The 22,647-nt window shown below is 69.6% G+C and overlaps 1 protein-coding gene across 1 annotated transcript in view; it reads right to left on the bottom strand.

Moving 5' to 3' along the window:
* MECP2 (methyl-CpG binding protein 2) overlaps positions 1 to 14,040 on the bottom strand; it is a 29,547-nt gene extending 15,507 nt beyond the window's left edge. Inside the window, exon 1 of the mRNA XM_065423116.1 lies at positions 13,901 to 14,040. Coding sequence (XP_065279188.1) covers positions 13,901 to 14,040 — 140 coding nt within the window. The remainder of the gene's footprint in view (positions 1 to 13,900) is intronic.
* Positions 14,041 to 22,647: the final 8,607 nt, after the last annotated feature.

Here is a 22,647-nt window from a genome sequence, read left to right as displayed (position 1 = left end):
GTCTGCGGCAAAGAGCTGGGGGTGAGAGCAGATCCCAAATCACATATGAGCCACCAATGTGAAGCAGTTGGGAAAAGGGCTAATACCGTTATCAGGAGTGTCAGGCGTAACTGTCCCGCTCTGCGTGGTCTCAGCTGGAGCAGTGTCCAGTTCTGGGCACCGCACGTCAGGAAGGATGTGGACAAATTGGAGAGAGGCCAGAGGAAAGCAACAGAACCGATGAAAGGTTTCGAAAACCCAACCTGTGGGGAAAGGTTAAAAACACTGGCACGTTCAGCCTGGAGACCGGAGGACTGAGACCAGCCTGCGGATCCATTAAGGGCTGGGCTAAAGAGGATGGGGATCAATTGTTCTCCATGGCCACTGACAGTAGGAAAAGAAGCAACAGGCTTAATCCGCAGAAGGGAGCCGAGCGTAGATGCTAGGAAATGCTTTGTAACTCTGACAGTTCAGCTCGGGAATCAGCTACCACGGGAGGTTGTGGGATCCCCGGTGTCAGGGGGTTTAAGACCAGGTGGGACAAACCCGTCAGGGATCCTCTGGGTTTCCTTGGTCCTGCCGCAGGGCTGCACTCGACGACTTTGCAAGGTCCGTTTCAGTCCTACAGCTCAGTGATCCTATGATTTTTCATGTAGGGATTAATTTGATTTTATATTCTAATCACCACAATATACGCTGTATATACGCTGTAAATCGGAAGGAGACTTTTCAACCTCGGGCCATTTCAATCGTTCATTTTCCAACGCATCGTATTTCGTATTCTAAAGGATAATAAAAGACAACTGAAAAACATCGAAATCCGAAGGCGACATTTTGATTTCATCAGAACGTGTCCATTCTTCGTTTCTCTAGTTATTGTATCAATTCAAACGAACAATTAAAAAGGTGAAAATTGGAACAAAACATCTGGACTTGATCGGAACGTTTCAACCAACCCGGAACAAAGTGATTCCCAAAGTTCGTTTGGTGGAAAACTGCCGTTGTTTTACAACGAGACCGGATTTCCCACCAACCAGAACCTGAGGCTCCCACAGGAGCCCTGGATTTCTCCCTGCACACCCCGGGACGGACACCACTGCAAACTAGCGCCCGGCTGCCCGAAGAGGCAAAGCCACTTGCTCACGCAGGAAGCCTGCGGCGTAGAACAGACATGAACCTGAAGTCGTTCAATACCAGGCCACTGCCAAAGCACTGGGCCGTCCTCCCGGGCCAGGGCCGACTCACTGTGCGTGCGCAGCGCCTGGCGCAATAAAGCCATAAATCTCGATTAGTCATCGTCACGCCTGGATGCCATGGCGATACCACTACCAAGTTCTAGTTGATTTGCCGAGGCAGTGGGGCCTTCTCAGGACTCCTGGGTTCTTTTCCCACCTCTGCTAGCTGCTGTGGGACCTCGGGCAACTCACTTCCCTGATCTGTGCCTCAGTTTCCCCTCCTGCTGCTGTGAGACCTCGGGCAACTCACTTCCCTGATCTGTGCCTCAGTTTCCCCTCCTGCTGCTGTGAGACCTCGGGCAACTCACTTCCCTGATCTGTGCCTCAGTTTCCCCTCCTGCTGCTGTGGGGCCTCGGGCAACTCACTTCCCTGATCTGTGCCTCAGTTTCCCCTCCTGCTGCTTTGTCGGTTTAAACTCTCTGCTCTTCGGGGGAAGGGCAGTCCCTCACTGTGTGCCTGTGTGTGCGCAGGCGTGTGCAGGCCCAGCAAGATGGGCCCCCCCCATCTCCGGTGCCCCCATTCTGCTGACTGGCTTTTCAACCGGGGCAGAAGAAAGCAGGAGGGGCTGAGTCTCGGGGCCCTCGGAAAGGCCTCGTTGCCCAGGGATGCATGTGTGTGCAGCGTCACCCAGCCGTCACCAGAGCTCATGCCGCTGCCCCGGCTGCTGGGGCGGTGTTTCCCCCGCTGGAAAGGACGGCTGAAAATCACAAGAGTGACTCCCTGGGCGGCCTTTCGACTCAGCCCCGAGCTTCCGCCCCCACTAGCGCCGGCAGAGCAGCCGGAGCCGAGCCGCGGGGACCTGACCCGGGAAGCACACGCCTGGGCGCACGGCTGGGTGTGCAGAGCGGCAAGGCAGGGAAGAGACGAATGGCCAGGGCTTTAAACTTTGCCTTCCTTCCCGCTGCACCCCAGGCAGAGCTGAGGCCGGCTAGCGGGCACCTAAACGGCGGGCCCCGGTGCCTCCACGTTACCCCTTTGAAAGCGCCCTGAGCACAGGCCCTCTGGGGAAAAAGGCCCCTCTGGGCCCCAAAAATAAAGACATCTCAAATCTCTGGTTTTAAAACCTCTGCGTACGTGTCCCCCTTAGGAGAGACTGGGGGACCCCTTGCATCAGGTGCTGCATTGCCCCCCCCCCCAGCATACTGGGAGCTGCACAGACAGAAATTGGACACACACCCCCTGCCAGGAGTAGCAGAGACCCTGCCCTCAACTGAGAGCAGGGCCCCCCCATGGCACAGGCCCCCCCACCCCCAAGATCTGACCTCCCCTTCACTGCACTGGGCTCTCCAACCTGAACAGTCCTTGTCCTACTTACATCAACCAGGCAAGACATAGGGTGGGGAAGGGAAACCGAGGCCCAGGGCGGGGAAGGGACTTGCTCAGTCACCCAGCAGGTCTGAGGCGCAAGCTGGGAACGACCCCCCTTGTCAGTGGCGCCCGGCACCTCTGCGGGCCACCTAGAGAAACCAAAGGGCACCCTCCCCACGGGGCGCCCTCCCCGGCCGGGCCGGACAGAGCCACTCAGCGGGGCAGAGCCAGCCGCCACTGAGGCTCCCCCTTGGCTCGTGTGGGTGGCCGAGCGCCGTGGGTCAGCTCTCCCCCACCGCTCCTTGCACCCAGCCGCCCAGGGCAGCCCCGGTGGGGGTCACGCCGACACGTCGCTCAATTGCTGTGTGCCGCAGAGAGACCCGTGAGACCCAGGAGGGTGCAACCCCCAAGCCCCAGCCAAAAAAACAACCAGACCCTCCTGCTGGTTAGAAAACAGAGTGACAGTCCCCAGCGCCCGCCAGGAAGGAGCTTGGCAGGGGGCTGCCGGGCAGGGGGTCCTGCCCACCCAGGGCTCATGCCCCCGCCCCCCAAAGAGCAGCGCGTCACCCAGCGCTGGGCGAACGGCAGCACTGTGAGGGGAACGTCACCAGCCCCCCCCCCGGCTGTGATCAGGGACCCCCCATCTCCGCTGGGTGCCCCACAGCCCCCCCCGGCTGCACAGCCCCCCCCGGGGACCCCCATCTCCACTGGGGGCCGCACAGGGACCCCCCATCTCCACTGGGAGCCGCACAGGGACCCCCCATCTCCGCTGGGAGCCGCACAGGGACCCCCGCTGTGATCGGGGGGACCCCATCTCCGCTGGGCGCCGCACAGACCCCCCCTGGCTGTGATCGGGGACCCCCCCCATCTCTGCTGGGCGCCCCACAGATCCCCCCGCTGTGATCGGGGACCCCCCCATCTCCGCTGGGCGCCCCACAGCCCCCCCCGCTGTGATCGGGGGGACCCCATCTCCGCTGGGCGCCGCACAGACCCCCCCTGGCTGCGATCGGGGACCCCCCATCTCCGCTGGGCGCCGCACAGACCCCCCCTGGCTGCGATCGGGGACCCCCCATCTCCGCTGGGCGCTGCACAGACCCCCCCTGGCTGCGATCGGGGACCCCCCATCTCCGCTGGGCGCTGCACAGACCCCCCCTGGCTGCGATCGGGGACCCCCCATCTCCGCTGGGCGCTGCACAGACCCCACCCCCGGCTGTGACTGGGCACTCGTTTGTGTCAGGCTCCCCAAACAAGCCTGGGGACCCTGTTCATGCCAGGGGCACACAGACCACCCCCAAAGTTGGGGGGACTACTCTGCACAGCCACCACCTAAGCTAAGATTCATGGGCCCCCCGATTGTGCTGGCTGACAGACACATAGCGACAGACAGGTTGAGAGGGGAAACTGAGGCACGGAGATGAACTACTTTGCCAAAGGTCCCAGGGCAACTTGGTGTCGGCGCCACAGACAGCGACCCCCGAGCCTGGCAAAGGCAGACTCCGCTGCGGTGCTTTACGAGCGGCGAGAGACATTCCCAGTGACCCAAGGCCGAGGGGCTGGCGGACACCGTTCCCAGCACAGAAGGGGGGAGAGACGACGTCTTCCCCCCTCCCCCGTAGCCAGCTCAACAGCCGCTCGATTCACACTCCCCCTTTCAGCCGCTCGGGCAATTCCTCGCCCACAGAAAGGGACGAACTAAAGCATCCCTGAGCCTTTTGTGCCAGCAGCTTTCTAAACTTCCAGGCGGAGGGCGCAGAGAGCCGGGCCGGGGCTCCCTTCGCCGCAGCGGGGAGGCCAGATGAACGCAGGCCCGGAGCGCTGGTTTCGAGAGGGTGCCGGAGATCAGCGTTAGCAGCAAAGAGGAGTCTGGGCCCCTGGATCGGTGCTGAAAACGGGGCCTCTGCGCCGAGGGGTCAGGGAGAGCGCCAAGCAGCCGGGCCGCCGGGAGATGGCAGGAGGGGGAGCAGCGGGTGCACCCGTCCCAGGAGGCTGGGCGGGAATCGTGAGAGCAACACGCTCAGACACGGAGCCGGCGACGGGCGGGGGCTTTCTGCACATGCCGCCCTGTCGGGGGGCACCCGGCTGCCAGCTCCAGCCGCTTCCTCAGCGCACGAGACGGTTCAACCCGACTTGGAGAAGAAAGAGAAGATGATGGCGGGGGAGAGCGCCCCGCTGCCCCAACTAAAACCCCAGCGCCAAGCTGCCATCAACACCGGCAGGACACACTCTGCCCCGGGGGAACGGCCTCACTTGGGATTTCTGCAAGAGAAGGCCCAGATTCCGACGGCCGCATCCCGGCTGGCGTCAATCGGCCGTAGCGCCTCTGGGCCGGACCCCGGCTGGCGTCAAGCGGCCGGAGCCCCACCGGAGCCGACGGGCCGGACCCCGGCTGGCGTCAAGCGGCCGGAGCCCCACCGGAGCCGACGGGCCGGACCCCGGCTGGCGTCAAGCGGTCGGAGCCCCACCGGAGCCGACGGGCCGGACCCCGGCTGGCGTCAAGCGGCCGGAGCCCCACCGGAGCCGACGGGCCGGACCCCGGCTGGCGTCAAGCGGCCGGAGCTCCCACGTAAAGTTACAGCAGTTCGGTCAGCCTGCAACAGCTGCAAGATCCAACCTGTCGATTTTAAGATATTTAAGTTGTTGTCTGAACTTCTGTATCACCCAGGCTGCAACTCTGTGGTGGCAGGCACCTACTTCCCCCCTCCAACGTACAGGAGCAGAGTCAATGCCCTTCGCTAAACTCCCTTCCGGCTCGCCTGGGCTGGCAGCGAGGTTGCCGGGTACCCGGCCATGTCCCAGCCCATGGCACAGCCTCGCTGCAGCCTGACCCCCTGCCCACAGAGATCACCGGCTTTATCTGCCAGAGCGATGGATTTGAGCTGCCAATGAAAAGCACGGCCTAACCCCCCCACGACGTGCCACATGTGCGAGTAACCTGGTCCGGTGCTACCCAGAAGCAGGCCGTGAGTCACGCTGCAAACTGGTCGAGGAGCCGAACGAGCCGGGCAGTGGCCACCGGGCTTGTCAGCGGAGAAGGGACTCTGAAGTTGAACGCCAGGGGCTGGGATTTCGCTGGAGTTTGCCGGGACGCAGGCACCCCCCGGCCAAGACTGGGGTCCCCCGTCATGCCCTGCACCGCACAGCCCCTCTCCTCTATGGCTAGGATCCACACTGCACCATGCACTGTACGGAGCCCCCCTTGTCTGGTACTGGGGTCCCCGCACAGACACCCGCGGCAGAGACTGGGCCCCCCCATCGCGCCAGGCGCTGCACAGACCCGGGGAGAGACCATCCCTGACCCAAAGATCTGCCGATCTCAGGAGAAACGGAAGGGCTGTATCCCACCCTTCAGCGTGTCAGGGACACGTTCAGGCGGGACGAGTGAGATGCCTGGGGCCTTCCACTGTCATAAATAAGAATAATTCATGCTTGAGGCCGTTAGCGGGGAGGGCGGGGTCTGTGCAGAGACTGGTATAAAGGGGCCCCGATCTCAGTTGGGCAGCGGGGTATCAGAGAGACAATGGGGCTGGGCACGGGCTCTGCACACCACCCAGCACAATGGGGGGCCCCGTGCAGCGCCCGGCACACTGGGGCCCATTCTCAGTCGCCCCGTAACCCCGCGAATGCCACCACGTACGCTGGCTGAGCGACAGGGCAGCGACAAGTGTCCCTTGCAGGCTGAAACAGACAGCGTGCAGTACAGTGAAATCCACCCCCAGGGCGGCCCTGAGACCTGGGCTGGGGAAGTGACTCAGCAGAGAAGCCGGGTTGAGAACCCAGGCATCCTGCAGCCCAGCCCAGAGTCAACGTTTCTAACAAGTTTCACTTTCTGCTCCCTGCCTCTCCCCACGGCAGAGCCGGTTCGCAGCCACACCGGACCCAAAGTTGCTATTTGCAGAGGAAACTTACAAAAGAATTTGAATGTTCTGCTTTCAAACTCACAGATTTCAGGGGGTGGGGGCGCGAAGGAACACGTCTCCCGTGCTGCCGCAGCCAAGCACAGAACGCCAACGCCGGGCAGGGGTGTGGGGCTCTCGCCGAGCACCGGGGTGGCGGACAGGTCCGAGGCAACGGATGGGTGGGCTTGGGGTAAACACGAGTTAAAGCGCTTTGCGATCTGAGCCGGTTCCGGCCTGGTTTTCACCAGGGCGGCCTGAGATCACCACTGGGAATCAAGCCCTCTGTGTTGCAAGCAAAAATGGAGGCGCTTGCGAATGGTGGCTGGGCTGTGGGGGTTCCCCTGCGAACGCCAAAGCAGCAGGCCCCAGCCCCGAGCCGTCTGACACTGCACTGGTGGCCGTTCGCACATACAGTCGTAAGAGGCTTGTGGACTCAGGCCTGATTGCCTACCTCCAACGCGGTCCAGCCGATCCCACACCACTCCCTCTACGATACTTTCACACAGTGACAGATTTTGAGCCCTGCCTCAGGACCCCCCCCCGGCTCTGTTTGCCACCACACCTCGTAGGAACTTCTTCACATTCACAATTGAAAAAGACCTGGTCTCGGTGAGAGCAGGACGGGAGTCCGGCCCAGCAAAGTTCACTTCACGCACAAGGCTCCGGTCAGCACGGAGGCGACGAGAACAAACCCTAAGCTTTGGGCACAAATTGGAGCATCTTCTACCAAGCCAGCCTCCAAATCGCTGGCTCCTGGAGCAGAGAGAAAGGTGGCCACCCCGACCGCACTCTGAGGGTGCTGGACGGACGAGGAGCCCCCAAACGGCACAGTGTGATCCCGTGCAATAAAGACACACCAGCACCGGCCGCACAGCACAGCGGAGAGACTGTTCAGCAGCCCTTCAGCCTCCAAAACCAAAATCCCTGCGGCCCGGCCAAATCCACCAGAAGCCTGGTTTTCCCTGCTGCCCGCTGGGCTCCCGCGGCTCGTCCGCCCACCGCTGGCAAGGGGCTCCGCCCTGCAAGGTGCAGCCAGCCAGCACCAGCTCCACGAGTGCCGTGAACGCCAGGTGGCTACTCCCTAAGGCACATCCTCTTATCGATCACGGCTATTACAGCAGTTGTCAGAGCAAGCCTGCACTCACCACGATTGGGGGTCCCCCATCGAGTCAGATGATGGATCAGAGATTGGGGGTCCCCTCGTTTCTGCTGACAAACATCGGGGACCCTCGTCACACCAGGCATAGCACAGGCACCCCTCAACCTGGATCGGGGTCCCCTGATGGGAGCCCGTTGCTCTGGGCGGGTCCCAACCCACCCAACTAGCGTAGCCAATTCATCACAAGTCTCGCGACACATGGTGGGTTTTCTCCCCAAAGCCCCAGCTCCGGGGGTCATTTGAGTATGGGCAGAAGGTCAGACTTCAAGCAATTTCCAGTCCTCACGAGTCCAGAGAAACCTGATCCCCAGCAGCACAAACCCTCAAGAGACCCCAGATTTGGGCAGGGGCAAAAGAGTTTGGGATTTTTACACAGATCTGGTTTTGGTGCCTTTGGGGTAGACACTGGGCAAGCTGCAGCGTACACCCCTGCTGAGACAGACAACAAACATCCCACCAGGAACGCAGCTGCTGGCCCCCGTTTGTGCCTCTCAGGGACGGGATGTAACATTTCAATGACCTCCCTTTCAAACGCCCCTTAAGAGCGTGTGGCAAACATGGGCTGGAGCGGGGGGGGCGAGTTGATGGCTCCTGCTTCGGGGGGTTTGCCAACTGCTCTCCTTTAGTGCTACCTAAGCTGTTATGAGTGGCTGGACCTCTCGCAGCCCAAAGAAACCACGGCCCTGCCCATCTCGGGCACTCGGGACATTTTGCCAACACTCGGATCCCTTCTCCACAGGCATTAAAACCTCAGGGGCTAAGCTAGCAGACAGGGTCACGCTAGCAATGAATGAGTCTGGCCCAGCCCAGGGTGTTAAACCAGGATCCCCACTCCCGGGTATAGTAGTCTCTAGGCCCTCCCGCAGCCCTGACCCGGCACCATCAGCGCTTTGGTTGACCAACTGGTTCCTCTTTGGACACCGTATCTACAAGACGCAGCGTCAAAACGTAACTTGACATCAAAACGAAACGGATGCAGCCAGCTAGGGGCTGATCGGCAGGTTTTTGCCAAATAAGAGATCAGTCTCCATAAAACCGGGCTTCCACAGCCAATTCGGGTCCTGTCCCCTTCGAAAACCACCCCGCCTGTAACCATTTCCTCCCGGTGCAGCTTCATGCCAGTTCCCTAAAAGCCAATTCAAAATATTTAAGCTTAACGGTCGCATGGGAGTGAACATCTCTTCACGCTCCCAGCTCAAAAGAACAGCTTCTTACATGATCTTCTGCCAATCGCATCGACGCTAAACGTTTATCCATAGTCACTAATTAAAGCTGCTCAGAATGACACAGTCTCAGCCCCACAGAGCTTACAATGCAAATAATTCCCACCCCGATCTGGGCCCTTGGTACAGACTATACGTTAATACCACCTCGAGTACACACACGCCCGGATTCACCAGACCCTGAGTAACCCAAACTCCCAGGTAATCCAGGTGGCTCGTGCTAGTTGCGAGTATAACTCCTACTGCACTCTCAGTGTAAGTTTCTCCCCAGAGACGGCTGCTTTTCTGTCTCCACTGGTGATCCCGGCTCCTGTATGCCCCATTCTGATGCCATGCAAGGAGCGACAGTTCATGTCCTACGAGTGTCACACTCAAACAATCCCCTCCTGCAAAATTCCCGTGATTTAGTCGGGTAAACAGAGAGATCCCGTCAGGACCGGCGCGGGAGGTGTCCCCGCAGTACACAGAAGCGTCGGGAAAACCAGTGGAAGAGGAAGCCTGAAGCCAGGAGCTCGGCGTGAACAATTTATGCCCGAGGGAAAACGTCATGAAGGTGACCCCAGAGGACAGGGCTCAGGTGAGGGTCTGCACTGGGATTACCAGAGGGGCTGGTGGGAGTGCGGGGGGACGACATGGCTGGGACGCTGCAGGAGTTGGCATGAGATGGACAATGTCTGGTGCTTGGGACTTGACGCTGCCCAGCAATAATGCCTTAGCGTGAGCGTGCCATGACTCGCTGGGCTGGCTTGAGTGGGGAGGTGAGGCGTTTGCACGAGCATGCAGGCCACGGCACTTTGGGGCCCCGGTGTGGGTGGGGTGAGCATGGGCACAGCCGGGGTGGCACGGCGATGTTACGGGGTTAATGTGAGCCCGCAATACTGGGGAAACTGGCGTGAGTCTGCAGCACCTCGAGGCTGGAGCTGGTGTGAGCGCGAGTTTGGGCAGAGGCATGCTAGGGGGCTGGCCTGAGCAGGACTGGGGCAGTACCTCAGCACCGTGGCGGGCATATCCAAAAGCCCAAAGGGGTGACATAAGCAGAGCCTGGGCAGCACCTGGGCACCAGGGGGTTGAGTGTGGGCGGGAAAGGGGTCAGCATGAGAAGAAAGGGGCTGACCTGGGCCTGTGGTTGGCTTGAGTGGAGCCAGGACAACACCATGATGGCAAGGGAGCTGGCAATGAGTAGGGGCTGGGGTGGCATCACAGCACCTGGTGTGAAAGGGAATCGGGCAGCAACATGGTGCCCGGGAGGGACAGGAGGGGTTGGCATGAGCCACGCCGTGCAGCATCACAGTACTGGGGGGGCTGGCACAGGTGGGGGGCACCATAATGCCAAGGAAACAAAGCTGCCATCAGTGGAGTTGGTGTGAGTGGAAACAGAGCAGCATCACAATTCTGTGCGGGGGGGGCTGGCGTGAGCAGTAATGGGGCAGCACTGCGGGGAGGAACTGGTGCTAGTGGGATGGCTCTGGGGGAGCGGGCCTGAGTGGCTCTGGAGTGAAGGGGCTGGTGTGAGTGGGGGGCAAGACAGAGCTGGGAGTTGTCACAAGAGGGACCCAGAGCAACACCAGGTTGGCATGAGGGGCGCCAAGGGGAAGTGTTGGCATGAAAGGGGGCTGGGCCACACGGGGGGGTTGGTGTGAGTGGGACTAGAATGGTACTGCTCACATCAACACCTCCGAGGGAGCTTGGCGTGAGCCGGGCTGGGGGCGTCAGCACTAAGGACTTGGTGGTAGCTGGCCAGGTTGGCGTGAGCTTAGTCAGGGGTTGGCGTGGGCTAGGCCGAGGGGATCTGCACTAGAGGGCTGGCGTGAGCCAGGTGGGTCGGCACCGAGGAGGCTGGCGTGTAGTAGGCCAGGGGAGTCGGCACTGAGGGGGTTGGCGCGGGCCGGGCCGGGCGGCACCGAGGGGGTTGGCGCGAGTCGGGCCGGGCGGCACCGAGGGGGTTGGCGCGAGTCGGGCCGGGCCGGGCGGCACCGAGGGGGTTGGCGCGAGTCGGGCCGGGCCGGGCGGCACCGAGGGGGTTGGCGCGAGTCGGGCCGGGCCGGGCGGCACCGAGGGGGTTGGCGCGAGTCGGGCCGGGCGGCACCGAGGGGGTTGGCGCGAGTCGGGCCGGGCCGGGCGGCACCGAGGGGGTTGGCGCGAGTTGGGCCGGGCCGGGCGGCACCGAGGGGGTTGGCGCGAGTCGGGCCGGGTGTCACCGAGGGGGCCGGGCGGCACCGAGGCGGTGGGCGCGAGTCGGGCCGGGGGTGCACCGAGGGGGTGGGCGCGAGTCGGGCCGGGGGGGCACCGAGGGGGTGGGCGCGAGTCGGGCCGGGCGGCACCGAGGGGATGGGCGCGAATCGGGCCTGGGGGGCACCGAGGAGGTGGGCGCGAATCGGGCCTGGGGGGCACTGAGGGGGTGGGCGCGAGTCGGGCCTGGGGGGCACTGAGGGGGGTGGGCGCGAGTCGGGCCTGGGGGGCACTGAGGGGGGTGGGCGCGAGTCGGGCCTGGGCGGCACTGAGGCGGTGGGCGCGAGTCGGGCCTGGGGGGCACTGAGGGGGTGGGCGCGAGTCGGGCCGGGCGGCACTGAGGGGGTGGGCGCGAGTCGGGCCGGGCGGCACTGAGGGGGTGGGCGCGAGTCGGGCCGGGCGGCACTGAGGGGGTTGGCGCGAGTCGGGCCGGGCGGCACTGAGGGGGTGGGCGCGAGTCGGGCCTGGGGGGCACTGAGGGGGTGGGCGCGAGTCGGGCCTGGGGGGCACTGAGGGGGTGGGCGCGAGTCGGGCCTGGGGGGCACTGAGGGGGTGGGCGCGAGTCGGGCCTGGGGGGCACTGAGGGGGTGGGCGCGAGTCGGGCCGGGCGGGCACTGAGGGGGTTGGCGCGAGTCGGGCCGGGCGGGGCACTGAGGGGGTGGGCGCGAGTCGGGCCTGGGGGACACTGAGGGGGTGGGCGCGAGTCGGGCCTGGGGGACACTGAGGGGGTGGGCGCGAGTCGGGCCTGGGGGGCACTGAGGGGGTTGGCGCGAGTCGGGCCTGGGGGGCACTGAGGGGGTGGGCGCGAGTCGGGCCGGGCGGCACTGAGGGGGTGGGCGCGAGTCGGGCCGGGCGGCACTGAGGGGGTGGGCGCGAGTCGGGCCTGGGGGGCACTGAGGGGGTGGGCGCGAGTCGGGCCTGGGGGGCACTGAGGGGGTGGGCGCGAGTCGGGCCGGGGGGCACTGAGGGGGTGGGCGCGAGTCGGGCCTGGGCGGCACTGAGGGGGTTGGCGCGAGACGGGCCGGGGGGCACTGAGGGGGTGGGCGCGAGTCGGGCCTGGGGGGCACTGAGGGGGTGGGCGCGAGTCGGGCCGGGCGGCACTGAGGGGGTTGGCGCGAGTCGGGCCGGGCGGCACTGAGGGGGTTGGCGCGAGTCGGGCCGGGCGGCACTGAGGGGGTTGGCGCGAGTCGGGCCTGGGGGGCACTGAGGGGGTTGGCGCGAGTCGGGCCGGGCGGCACTGAGGGGATTGGCGCGAGTCGGGCCGGGCGGCACTGAGGGGGTGGGCGCGAGTCGGGCCGGGCGGCACTGAGGGGGTTGGCGCGAGTCGGGCCGGGCGGCACTGAGGGGGTTGGCGCGAGTCGGGCCTGGGCGGCACTGAGGGGGTTGGCGCGAGTCGGGCCTGGGGGGCACTGAGGGGGTGGGCGCGAGTCGGGCCGGGCGGCACTGAGGGGGTTGGCGCGAGTCGGGCCGGGCGGCACTGAGGGGGTTGGCGCGAGTCGGGCCGGGCGGCACTGAGGGGGTTGGCGCGAGTCGGGCCGGGCGGCACTGAGGGGGTTGGCGCGAGTCGGGCCGGGCGGCACTGAGGGGGTGGGCGCGAGTCGGGCCTGGGGGGCACTGAGGGGGTGGGCGCGAGTCGGGCCGGGCGGCACTGAGGGGGTTGGCGCGAGTCGGGCCGGGCGGCACTGAGGGGGTTGGCGCGAGTCGGGCCGGGCGGCACTGAGGGGGTTGGCGCGAGTCGGGCCGGGCGGCACTGAGGGGGGTGGGCGCGAGTCGGGCCTGGGCGGCACTGAGGGGGTTGGCGCGAGTCGGGCCGGGGGGACACCGAGGGGGTGGGCGCGAGTCGGGCCGGGGGGGCACCGAGGGGGTGGGCGCGAGTCGGGCCTGGGCGGCACTGAGGGGGTGGGCGCGAGTCGGGCCTGGGCGGCACTGAGGGGGTTGGCGCGAGTCGGGCCTGGGGGGCACTGAGGGGGTGGGCGCGAGTCGGGCCTGGGGGGCACTGAGGGGGTGGGCGCGAGTCGGGCCTGGGCGGCACTGAGGGGGTGGGCGCGAGTCGGGCCTGGGGGACACTGAGGGGGTGGGCGCGAGTCGGGCCGGGGGGGCACTGAGGGGGTTGGCGCGAGTCGGGCCGGGCGGCACTGAGGCGGTGGGCGCGAGTCGGGCCTGGGGGGCACTGAGGGGGTGGGCGCGAGTCGGGCCGGGGGGGCACTGAGGGGGTTGGCGCGAGTCGGGCCGGGCGGCACTGAGGCGGTGGGCGCGAGTCGGGCCTGGGGGGCACTGAGGGGGTGGGCGCGAGTCGGGCCTGGGGGGCACTGAGGGGGTGGGCGCGAGTCGGGCCTGGGGGACACTGAGGGGGTGGGCGCGAGTCGGGCCTGGGGGACACTGAGGGGGTGGGCGCGAGTCGGGCCTGGGGGGCACTGAGGGGGTGGGCGCGAGTCGGGCAGGTCGGGGGGGGGGGAGGAGTTGGCGCGAGCCGGTCCATTGACACGGGGGGGGGGGGGGGGAGTTGGCGCGAGCCGGCCCGTAGGCGGGGGGGGGGGGGAATAGGTTAGCGCGAGGGGGTCAGGTTGGCGCGAACTGCTCTTTGACCTCCCTCCCCCCAGCCTCCTCCCTCCGCCCCCAGGTGAGGGGCGGCCCCGCCCCGGGCAGAGGGGGCCGCTGTGACGCACTCGGGACCCCCCGGGCGCGCGCGAAGGGGAGGGGGAGGAGGGGCCGCCGCGAGCGGGAAGGAACCAACAGCCGCAGCCCCCCGCGCGCGCTCCCCCTCCTCTCCTGGCGCGGGGCCCGCGGGATGGGCCCGTCCGACTCCCCCCCGCGGAAGGGGGGCGAATGGTCCCGTCTCCGCCTCTCCCCTCCCGCCCCCGGCCACTCACAATCTCTCCTCGTCTCCGCTCGGCGCCGCCGCCATTTTCTTCGCAGCGAAGAACCCGCGGGGAATGAGGGGGGGCGGGGGGGGAATAGACCGAGCCGGAGAGGAAACCCGGAGCGATGGGACCCGCCCCTCCACTGCCATTGGACGACGATGCTGTCGCTCACAGCGCCGCCGCTCGCTCATTGGCCTGTGCCGTTGGACCCGACGGGCGGGGCCGGCGCGCTCCCGGCGGCCGTTGGAATTGGCGCGAAGCGCTGTCAGTTACAACGTTCTAAAGAGGGCGGGGCTGAGGAAGCGCGCGCGGATCCTGATTGGGCCTCGGGTGCCCCTCTGCTCGCCCATTGGTCCAGCGGCCCATCGGTCACTTTCCAAAGGGGGCGGGGAGCGGCCTCAGACTACGGAGGTTTGAAATTTAACGGTTTTAACGGTTTTTCCCTTTAACCGTCACCACAACCCCCTCCTTCCAGCAGCCTTTCGCGGCGCAGGCGGGGCCACTGCCTCACCCATAGCACCTCCCTGCCGCTCCTCCTCAGTCACCAACCCCTGTGTGGCTATCGCCACACCCACTCCGTGGCCACCCAGTCAGAGAAGGCTGCCCTAGGCCCCCCAACATGGCCGCCCTGGGCCCCTAACATCGCCCCCCCAGTCACGCCAAGGCTGCCCTGGCTCCCCCCAACACGACGGCCCCATCACGCCAAGGCTCCCCTGGCTCCCCCCAACATGGCCACCCCAGCATGTCCAGGCTGCCCCAGTTCCCCCAACATGGCCACCCCAGCATGCTAAGGCAGTCCTGGCTCCCCCCAACATGGCCACCAAGGCCACCCCGGGCCCTCCAAAGTGGCTGCCCCGTCACGCCAAGGCCGCCCTGGGTCCCTCCAATAAGGTCACCCAGTCATGCCAAGGCCGTCCTGGGCCACCCAACATGGCTGTCCTGTCACACCAAGGCCACCCCGGCTCCCCCCAACATGGCTGCCTTGTTACGCGAGGGCCTCCCCAGGCTATCGAACATGGCCACCCCATCAGGGCAAGGCAGTCCCCGGCCCCCCAACATAGCTGCAGTCACATCAAGGCTGCTCTCCCACAACCCCCCCCCCCCCCCAGCCACGGCCACCCACTCAATCCACCACGTCCCCTCCTCCCCAGCACTCTGCAAGTCCCCCATGACTCTAGGGTCATGCCCAGACCACCCCCCACACCCTGCCCTGGCCTCACAGCCATGATAGCTCTGCTCCATCCCTTCCATCAGCCCTGGCTCAAGGCCTCACAGTCGTGCCAAGGCTGCCCCCCGCCCCCAACTGCCCCAACCTCATAGGGTGGGCCTCGGACACCACTTTGTGCCACCCATGGCTATGGGGGGCTGAGGCCATCCCGCCAATGCAGGAGAAACCCAGCCCCCCAGCTGTGGCACCCGCTGATTGGACTATCAGGGACGCCAACACCCGTACAGACGCCTCAACGTGCTACCTTGTCTAGCTCAGAGACGCCAACCTCCTGGAGGTGCCCGGCCTGGCCGGTAATAACCCAAGCCCACCAGCAGAGGGCTCTGCTGTCCCAATCGGAACGTGGGCCCTAAGCGGGTATATGGGCCATGCTTGGCTAAGGCGTGAGGCATTGGGGCAAAGGGGGAGAATGACAGGGGGGACTGGGAGCCAGGACTCCTGGGCTCTGTCCCTGGCTCCGGGACGGGAGTGCAGGCGGCCATCCGTGTCCTCAGACAGTGCAGCTGCCCCCGACGCCTTTAGCCCCACACCCCAATGTATCCCCCCGACCAACACCCCCCAGAGAGGAAAGGCCCCGTGTCCCATTCCCTGTCCCCCTGAGCCGGCCAGCCCCCGTCCCTGTCCCAGGTGGATGAGGGGTGGGGTGGGGGGGCTGCCCACTCCCCCCCCCCCCCCCCAGGAAGCGCTTGGCAAGATGAGCTGAGCTTTAATTGGCCTCACAACAGCTGTTGCGAGCTAATCCCCCCCGACTTTAATTTCTGCCCGTGCTCTCTGTCCCCACGGCGGGGGGAACACAGGGATTATAACCCCCCCTCACTCACATCTCCCCATCCTGGTGCCTGGGTGTCAGGGCCTGGCCGGGGTGGCCAGCTTCAGGATTGGCCCAGGGGCCCATAAGGCGGGGCTGCCTGGATTTACACCCCCCTCAGTTTGGAGGGGGACGCATCCTGCCCTGATTTCGCTGGATCCCTGCCCAGCCCCTCCTTCCCCACCCAGAGCTGACGAAAGCTGCTAAAAGTGGCGTCCTACCCCTTCATCCAGAGCCCGGGAATGTGGGGTAGGGGGTCACCGCGCCATGGGGGATGGTTTAGCGGGGATGGAAGGGTGGTGACCCCAACTCCGTGACCTACAGCCCCCTACTAGCCCAACCCAGCCCTGCCCCCACCAGCTCTGCCGGTGCCACCTCACTCCCGACCCGCGGCCCCTGCTAGCCCAGCCCTGCCCCCACCAGCTCTGCCGGTGACCCTCACTCCCGACCCGTGGCCCCTGCCCCCCAGCCCTGCCGGTGCCCCTCACTCCCGACCCACAGCCCCTGCCCCCCAGCCCTCCCGGTGCCCCTCACTCCCGACCCACAGCCCCTGCCCCCAAGTCCTGCCGGTGCCCCTCACTCCCGACCCGCAGCCCCTGCCCCCCAGCCCTGCCAGTGCCCCTCACTCCCGACCCACAGCCCCTGCCCCCCATCCCTGCCGGTGCCCCTCACTCCCAACCCGCGGCACCTGCTAGCCTGGACCTGCCCCCCTCCAGCCCTGCTGGTGTCCCTCACTCCCGACCCACAGCCCCTGCCCCCCAGTCCTGCCGGTGCCCTTCACTCCCGACCCGCAGCCCCTGCTAGCCCTGCCCTGACCCCTCAGCCCTGCCGGTGACCCTCACTCCCAACCTGCAGCCCCTGCTAGCCCAGCCCTGCCCCCACCAGCTCTGCTGGTGCCCTTCACTCCCGACCCGCAGCCCCCTGCTAGCCCAGCCCTGCCGATGCCCCTCACTCCCGACCCGCAGCCCCTGCTAGCCTGGTGCTGGGCTCCCCCAGCTCTGGGTAGGCTGGGGCTCATGTCAGGGAGCTCGGCCCACTCTGTGCCCCACGCGCTCCCGCTAATCCCTATCAGCACAAGCTCCTGATTTAGCCCTAATCCCGGCTCCTTGAGGTGATCCCCCCCAGCTCCTATGGGGATTTGGCCCATGGCTCTCCTGTGGGGCAGCAGGGCCTGGGCACGTTGTCAGAGGGGGAAGGGGTGTAAGTGCTGATTGCAGCTCCAAATTACCCCCCTGCAAAGGCTCGTGGGAGATGTAGTCCCACCCCACCCCCCACTTCTGTGGCACCAGGATTCGTGGTGTCGTGATGCCATCTAGTGGCACGTTGCCAGCTGTGCAGAGCCCAGAACAGCAGAAAAGGTGTGAGGGGGGCACGGGCTTGGTGGCACATTAATCACAGGTTGGATGGCGAGGAGGGACCGATCGCGGGGCGGGGCGGGCAGACAGCAATGTGGGGCAGATCGGATCATGGGGCGGGCAGACGGCAATGTGGGGCAGATCGGATCGTGGGGCGGGAAGGTGGCAGTGTGGGGCGGGACGAATCATGGGCGGGACGGATCGTGGGGCGGGCCGGCAGACGGCAGTGTGGGGAGGGGCAGATCGTGGGGTGGGCTGGTGGCAATGTGAGGCGGATTGTGGGGCGGGCGGGCAGACGGCAGTGTGGGGCGGATAGTGGGGCGGGTGGGCAGACGGCAGGGTGGGGCGGGGCGGGCAGATGGCAGCGTGGGGCGGGGCAGATCGTGGGGTGGGCTGGTGGCAATGTGGGGCAGATCGGATCGTGGGGCGGGAAGGTGGCAGTGTGGGGCGGGACGAATCATGGGCGGGACGGATCGTGGGGCGGGCTGGCAGACGGCAGTGTGGGGAGGGGCAGATCGTGGGTTGGGCTGGTGGCAATGTGAGGCGGATTGTGGGGCGGGCAGACAGCAGTTTGGGGCGGGGCGGATCGCGGGGCGGGTGGGCAGACGGCAGGGTGGGGCGGGATGGATTGTGGGGCGGGCGGGCAGATGGCAGGGTGGGGCGGGGCAGATCGTGGGGTGGGCTGGTGGCAATGTGGGGCGGGCAGTTTGGGGCGGGCGGGTAGACGGAAGTGCGGGGCGGGGCGGATCGCTGGGCGGGCGGGCAGACGGCAGTGCAGGGTGGGCGGGCAGACGGCAGGGGGGGCGGGGTGGATCGCGGGGCGGGCGGGCAGACGGCGGGGGGGCGGGGTGGATCGCGGGGCGGGCGGGCAGACGGCGGGGCGGATCGCGGGGCAGGCGGGCAGACGGCGGGCCAGATCGCGGGGCAGACGGCAGGGTGGGGCGGGGCGGATCGTGGGGCGGGTGGGAGACGGCAGTGTGGGGCAGATTGCGGGGCGGGCAGACGGCAGTGTGGGGCAGGGCGGATCGCTGGGCAGGCAGACGGCAGGGTGGGGCGGGGCGGATCGCGGGGCGGGCGGGCAGATGGCGGGGGGGCGGGGCGGATCGCTGGGCGGGCGGGCAGACGGCAGGGCAGGGCGGATCGCGGGGCGGGTGGGCAGACGGCAGGGCGGGGCGGATCGCGGGTCGGGCGGGCAGATGGCAGGGCGGGGCGGTTCGCGGGGTGGGCGGGCAGACGGCAGGGCAGGGCGGATCGCGGGGCGGGCGGGCAGACGGCGGGGCGGGGCGGATCGCGGAGCGGGCGGGCAGAGGGCGGGGCGGGGCGGATCGCGGGGCGGGCGGGCAGACGGCAGGGCGGGGCGGATCGTGGGGCGGGCGGGCAGACAGCAAGGCGGGGCGGATCGCGGGGCGGGCGGGCAGACGGCAAGGCGGGGCGGATCGCGGGGCGGGCAGGCAGACGGCAGGGCGGGGCGGGGCGGATCGCGGGGCGTCGGGCAGACGGCAGGGCGGGGCGGGGCGGATCGCTGGGTGGGCGGGCAGACGGCGGGGCGGGGTGGGGCGGATCGCGGGGCTGGCGGGCAGACGGGAAGCGGGGCGGAGCGGATCGCTGGGCGGGCGGGCAGACGGCAGGGCGGGGCGGATCGCGGGGCGTGCGGGCAGACGGCAAGGCGGGGCGGATCGCGGGGCGGGCAGGCAGACGGCAGGGCGGGGCGGGGCGGATCTCGGGGCAGGCGGGCAGACGGCAGGGTGGGGTGGGGCGGATCGCGGGGCGGGCGGGCAGACGGCAGGGCGGGGCGGATCGCGGGGCGGGCGGGCAGACGGCGGGGCAGGGCGGATCGCGGGGCGGGCGGGCAGACGGCAGTGTGGGGCGGGGCGGATCACGGGGCGGGCGGGCAGATGGCAGGGTGGGGCGGGGCGGATCGCGGGGCGGGCGGGCAGATGGCAGGGTGGGGCGGGGCGGACCACGGGGCGGGCGGACAGACGGCAGTGTGGGGCGGGGTGGATCGTGGGGTGGGCGGGCAGACGGCAGGGCGGATCGCGGGGCGGGCGGGCAGACGGCAGGGCGAGGCGGATCACGGGGCGGGCGGGCAGACGGCACGGCGGGGCGGGGCGGATCGCGGGGCGGGCGGGCAGACGGCGGGGCAGGGCGGATCGCGGGGCGGGCGGGCAGACGGCAGTGTGGGGCGGGGCGGATCACGGGGCGGGCGGGCAGATGGCAGGGCGGGGTGGGGCGGATCGCGGGGCGGGCGGGCAGACGGCGGGGCAGGGCGGATCGCGGGGCGGGCAGACGGCAGTGTGGGGCGAGGCGGATCGCGGGGCGGGCGGGCAGACGGCAGGGCGGGGCGGGGCGGATCGCAGGGCGGGCGGGCAGACGGCGGGGCAGGGCGGATCGCGGGGCGGGCGGGCAGACGGCAGTGTGGGGCGGGGCGGATCACGGGGCGGGCGGGCAGATGGCAGGGTGGGGCGGGGCGGATCACGGGGCGGGCGGGCAGATGGCAGTGTGGGGCGGGGCGGATCACGGGGCGGGCGGCCAGACGGCAGTGTGGGGCGAGGTGGATCGTGGGGTCGGCGGGCAGACGGCAGGGCGGATCGCGGGGCGGGCGGGCAGACGGCAGGGCGAGGCGGATCACGGGGCGGGCGGGCAGACGGCGGGGCGGGGCGGATGGCGGGGCGGGCGGGCAGACGGCGGGGCGGGGCGGGCGGGCAGGCGGCGGGGCGGATGGCGGGGCGGGCGGGCAGACGGCAGGGCGGGGCGGGGCGGATCGTGGGGCGGGCGGGCAGACGGCAGGGCGGGGCGGATCGCGGGGCGGGCGGGCAGACGGCAGGGCGAGGCGGATCACGGGGTGGGCGGGCAGATGGCAGTGTGGGGCGGTGCAGATCGCGGGGCGGGCGGGCAGACGGTGGGGCGGATCGCGGGGCGGGCGGGCAGACGGCAGGGCGGGGTGGGGCGGATCGCGGGGCGGGCGGGCAGACGGTGGGGCGGGGCAGATGGCGGGGCGGGCGAGCAGGCGGCAGGGCGGGGCGGATCGCGGGGCAGGCGGGCAGATGGCAGTGTGGGGCGGGGCGGGCGGGCAGACGGTGGGGCGGATCGCGGGGCGGGCGGGCAGACGGCAGGGCGGGGTGGGGCGGATCGCGGGGCAGGCGGGCAGACGGCGGGGCGGGGTGGGGCGGATCGCGGGGCGGGCGGGCAGACGGCGGGGCGGGGCGGATGGCGGGGCGGGCGAGCAGGCGGCGGGGCGGGGCGGATCGCGGGGTGGGCGGGCAGACGGCAGGGCGGGGCGGATCGCGGGGCAGGCGGGCAGATGGCAGTGTGGGGCGGGGCAGATCGCGGGGCGGGCGGGCAGACGGTGGGGCGGATCGCGGGGCGGGCGGGCAGACGGTGGGGCGGATCGCGGGGCGGGCGGGCAGACGGCAGGGCGGGGTGGGGCGGATCGCGGGGCAGGCGGGCAGACGGCGGGGCGGGGTGGGGCGGATCGCGGGGCGGGCGGGCAGACGGCGGGGCGGATGGCGGGGCGGGCGAGCAGCCGGCGGGGCGGGGCGGATCGCGGGGTGGGCGGGCAGACGGCAGGGCGGGGCGGATCGCGGGGCAGGCGGGCAGATGGCAGTGTGGGGCGGGGCAGATCGCGGGGCGGGCGGGCAGACGGCGGGGCGGATCGCGGGGCGGGCGGGCAGACGGCAGGGCGGGGTGGGGCGGATCGCAGGGCGGGCGGGCAGACGGCGGGGCGGGGCGGATGGCGGGGCGGGCGAGCAGGCGGCGGGGCGGGGCGGATCGCGGGGTGGGCGGGCAGACGGCAGGGCGGGGCGGATCGCGGGGCAGGCGGGCAGATGGCAGTGTGGGGCGGGGCAGATCGCGGGGCGGGCGGGCAGAGGGTGGGGCGGATCGCGGGGCGGGCGGGCAGACGGCAGGGCGGGGTGGGGCGGATCGCGGGGCAGGCGGGCAGACGGCGGGGCGGGGTGGGGCGGATCGCGGGGCGGGCGGGCAGACGGCGGGGCGGGGCGGATGGCGGGGCGGGCGAGCAGGCGGCGGGGCGGGGCGGATCGCGGGGTGGGCGGGCAGACGGCAGGGCGGGGCGGATCGCGGGGCAGGCGGGCAGATGGCAGTGTGGGGCGGGGCAGATCGCGGGGCGGGCGGGCAGACGGTGGGGCGGATCGCGGGGCGGGCGGGCAGACGGCAGGGCGGGGTGGGGCGGATCGCGGGGCAGGCGGGCAGACGGCGGGGCGGGGTGGGGCGGATCGCGGGGCGGGCGGGCAGACGGCGGGGCGGGGCGGATGGCGGGGCGGGCGAGCAGGCGGCGGGGCGGGGCCGGATCGCGGGGTGGGCGGGCAGACGGCAGGGCGGGGCGGATCGCGGGGCAGGCGGGCAGATGGCAGTGTGGGGCGGGGCAGATCGCGGGGTGGGCGGGCAGACGGTGGGGCGGATCGCGGGGCGGGCGGGCAGACGGCAGGGCGGGGTGGGGCGGATCGCGGGGCAGGCGGGCAGACGGCGGGGCGGGGTGGGGCGGATCGCGGGGCGGGCGGGCAGACGGCGGGGCGGGGCGGATGGCGGGGCGGGCGAGCAGGCGGCGGGGCGGGGCGGATCGCGGGGTGGGCGGGCAGACGGCAGGGCGGGGCGGATCGCGGGGCAGGCGGGCAGATGGCAGTGTGGGGCGAGGCAGATCGCGGGGCGGGCGGGCAGACGGTGGGGCGGATCGCGGGGCGGGCGGGCAGACGGCAGGGCGGGGTGGGGCGGATCGCGGGGCAGGCGGGCAGACGGCGGGGCGGGGTGGGGCGGATCGCGGGGCGGGCGGGCAGACGGCGGGGCGGGGCGGATGGCGGGGCGGGCGAGCAGGCGGCGGGGCGGGGCGGATCGCGGGGTGGGCGGGCAGACGGCAGGGCGGGGCGGATCGCGGGGCAGGCGGGCAGATGGCAGTGTGGGGCGGGGCAGATCGCGGGGCGGGCGGGCAGACGGTGGGGCGGATCGCGGGGCGGGCGGGCAGACGGCAGGGCGGGGTGGGGCGGATCGCGGGGCAGGCGGGCAGACGGCGGGGCGGGGTGGGGCGGATCGCGGGGCGGGCGGGCAGACGGCGGGGCGGGGCGGATGGCGGGGCGGGCGAGCAGGCGGCGGGGCGGGGCGGATCGCGGGGCAGGCGGGCAGATGGCAGTGTGGGGCGGGGCAGATCGCGGGGCGGGCGGGCAGACGGTGGGGCGGATCGCGGGGCGGGCGGGCAGACGGCAGGGCGGGGTGGGGCGGATCGCGGGGCAGGCGGGCAGACGGCGGGGCGGGGTGGGGCGGATCGCGGGGCGGGCGGGCAGACGGCGGGGCGGGGCGGATGGCGGGGCGGGCGAGCAGGCGGCGGGGCGGGGCGGATCGCGGGGTGGGCGGGCAG

The sequence above is a fragment of the Emys orbicularis genome (assembly GCF_028017835.1).
Source record: "Emys orbicularis isolate rEmyOrb1 chromosome 21 unlocalized genomic scaffold, rEmyOrb1.hap1 SUPER_21_unloc_5, whole genome shotgun sequence".
Lineage (NCBI taxonomy): Eukaryota > Metazoa > Chordata > Testudines > Emydidae > Emys > Emys orbicularis.
Note: the sequence above shows the minus strand (reverse complement) of the source record. Positions and strands in the feature narration are given on the sequence as shown.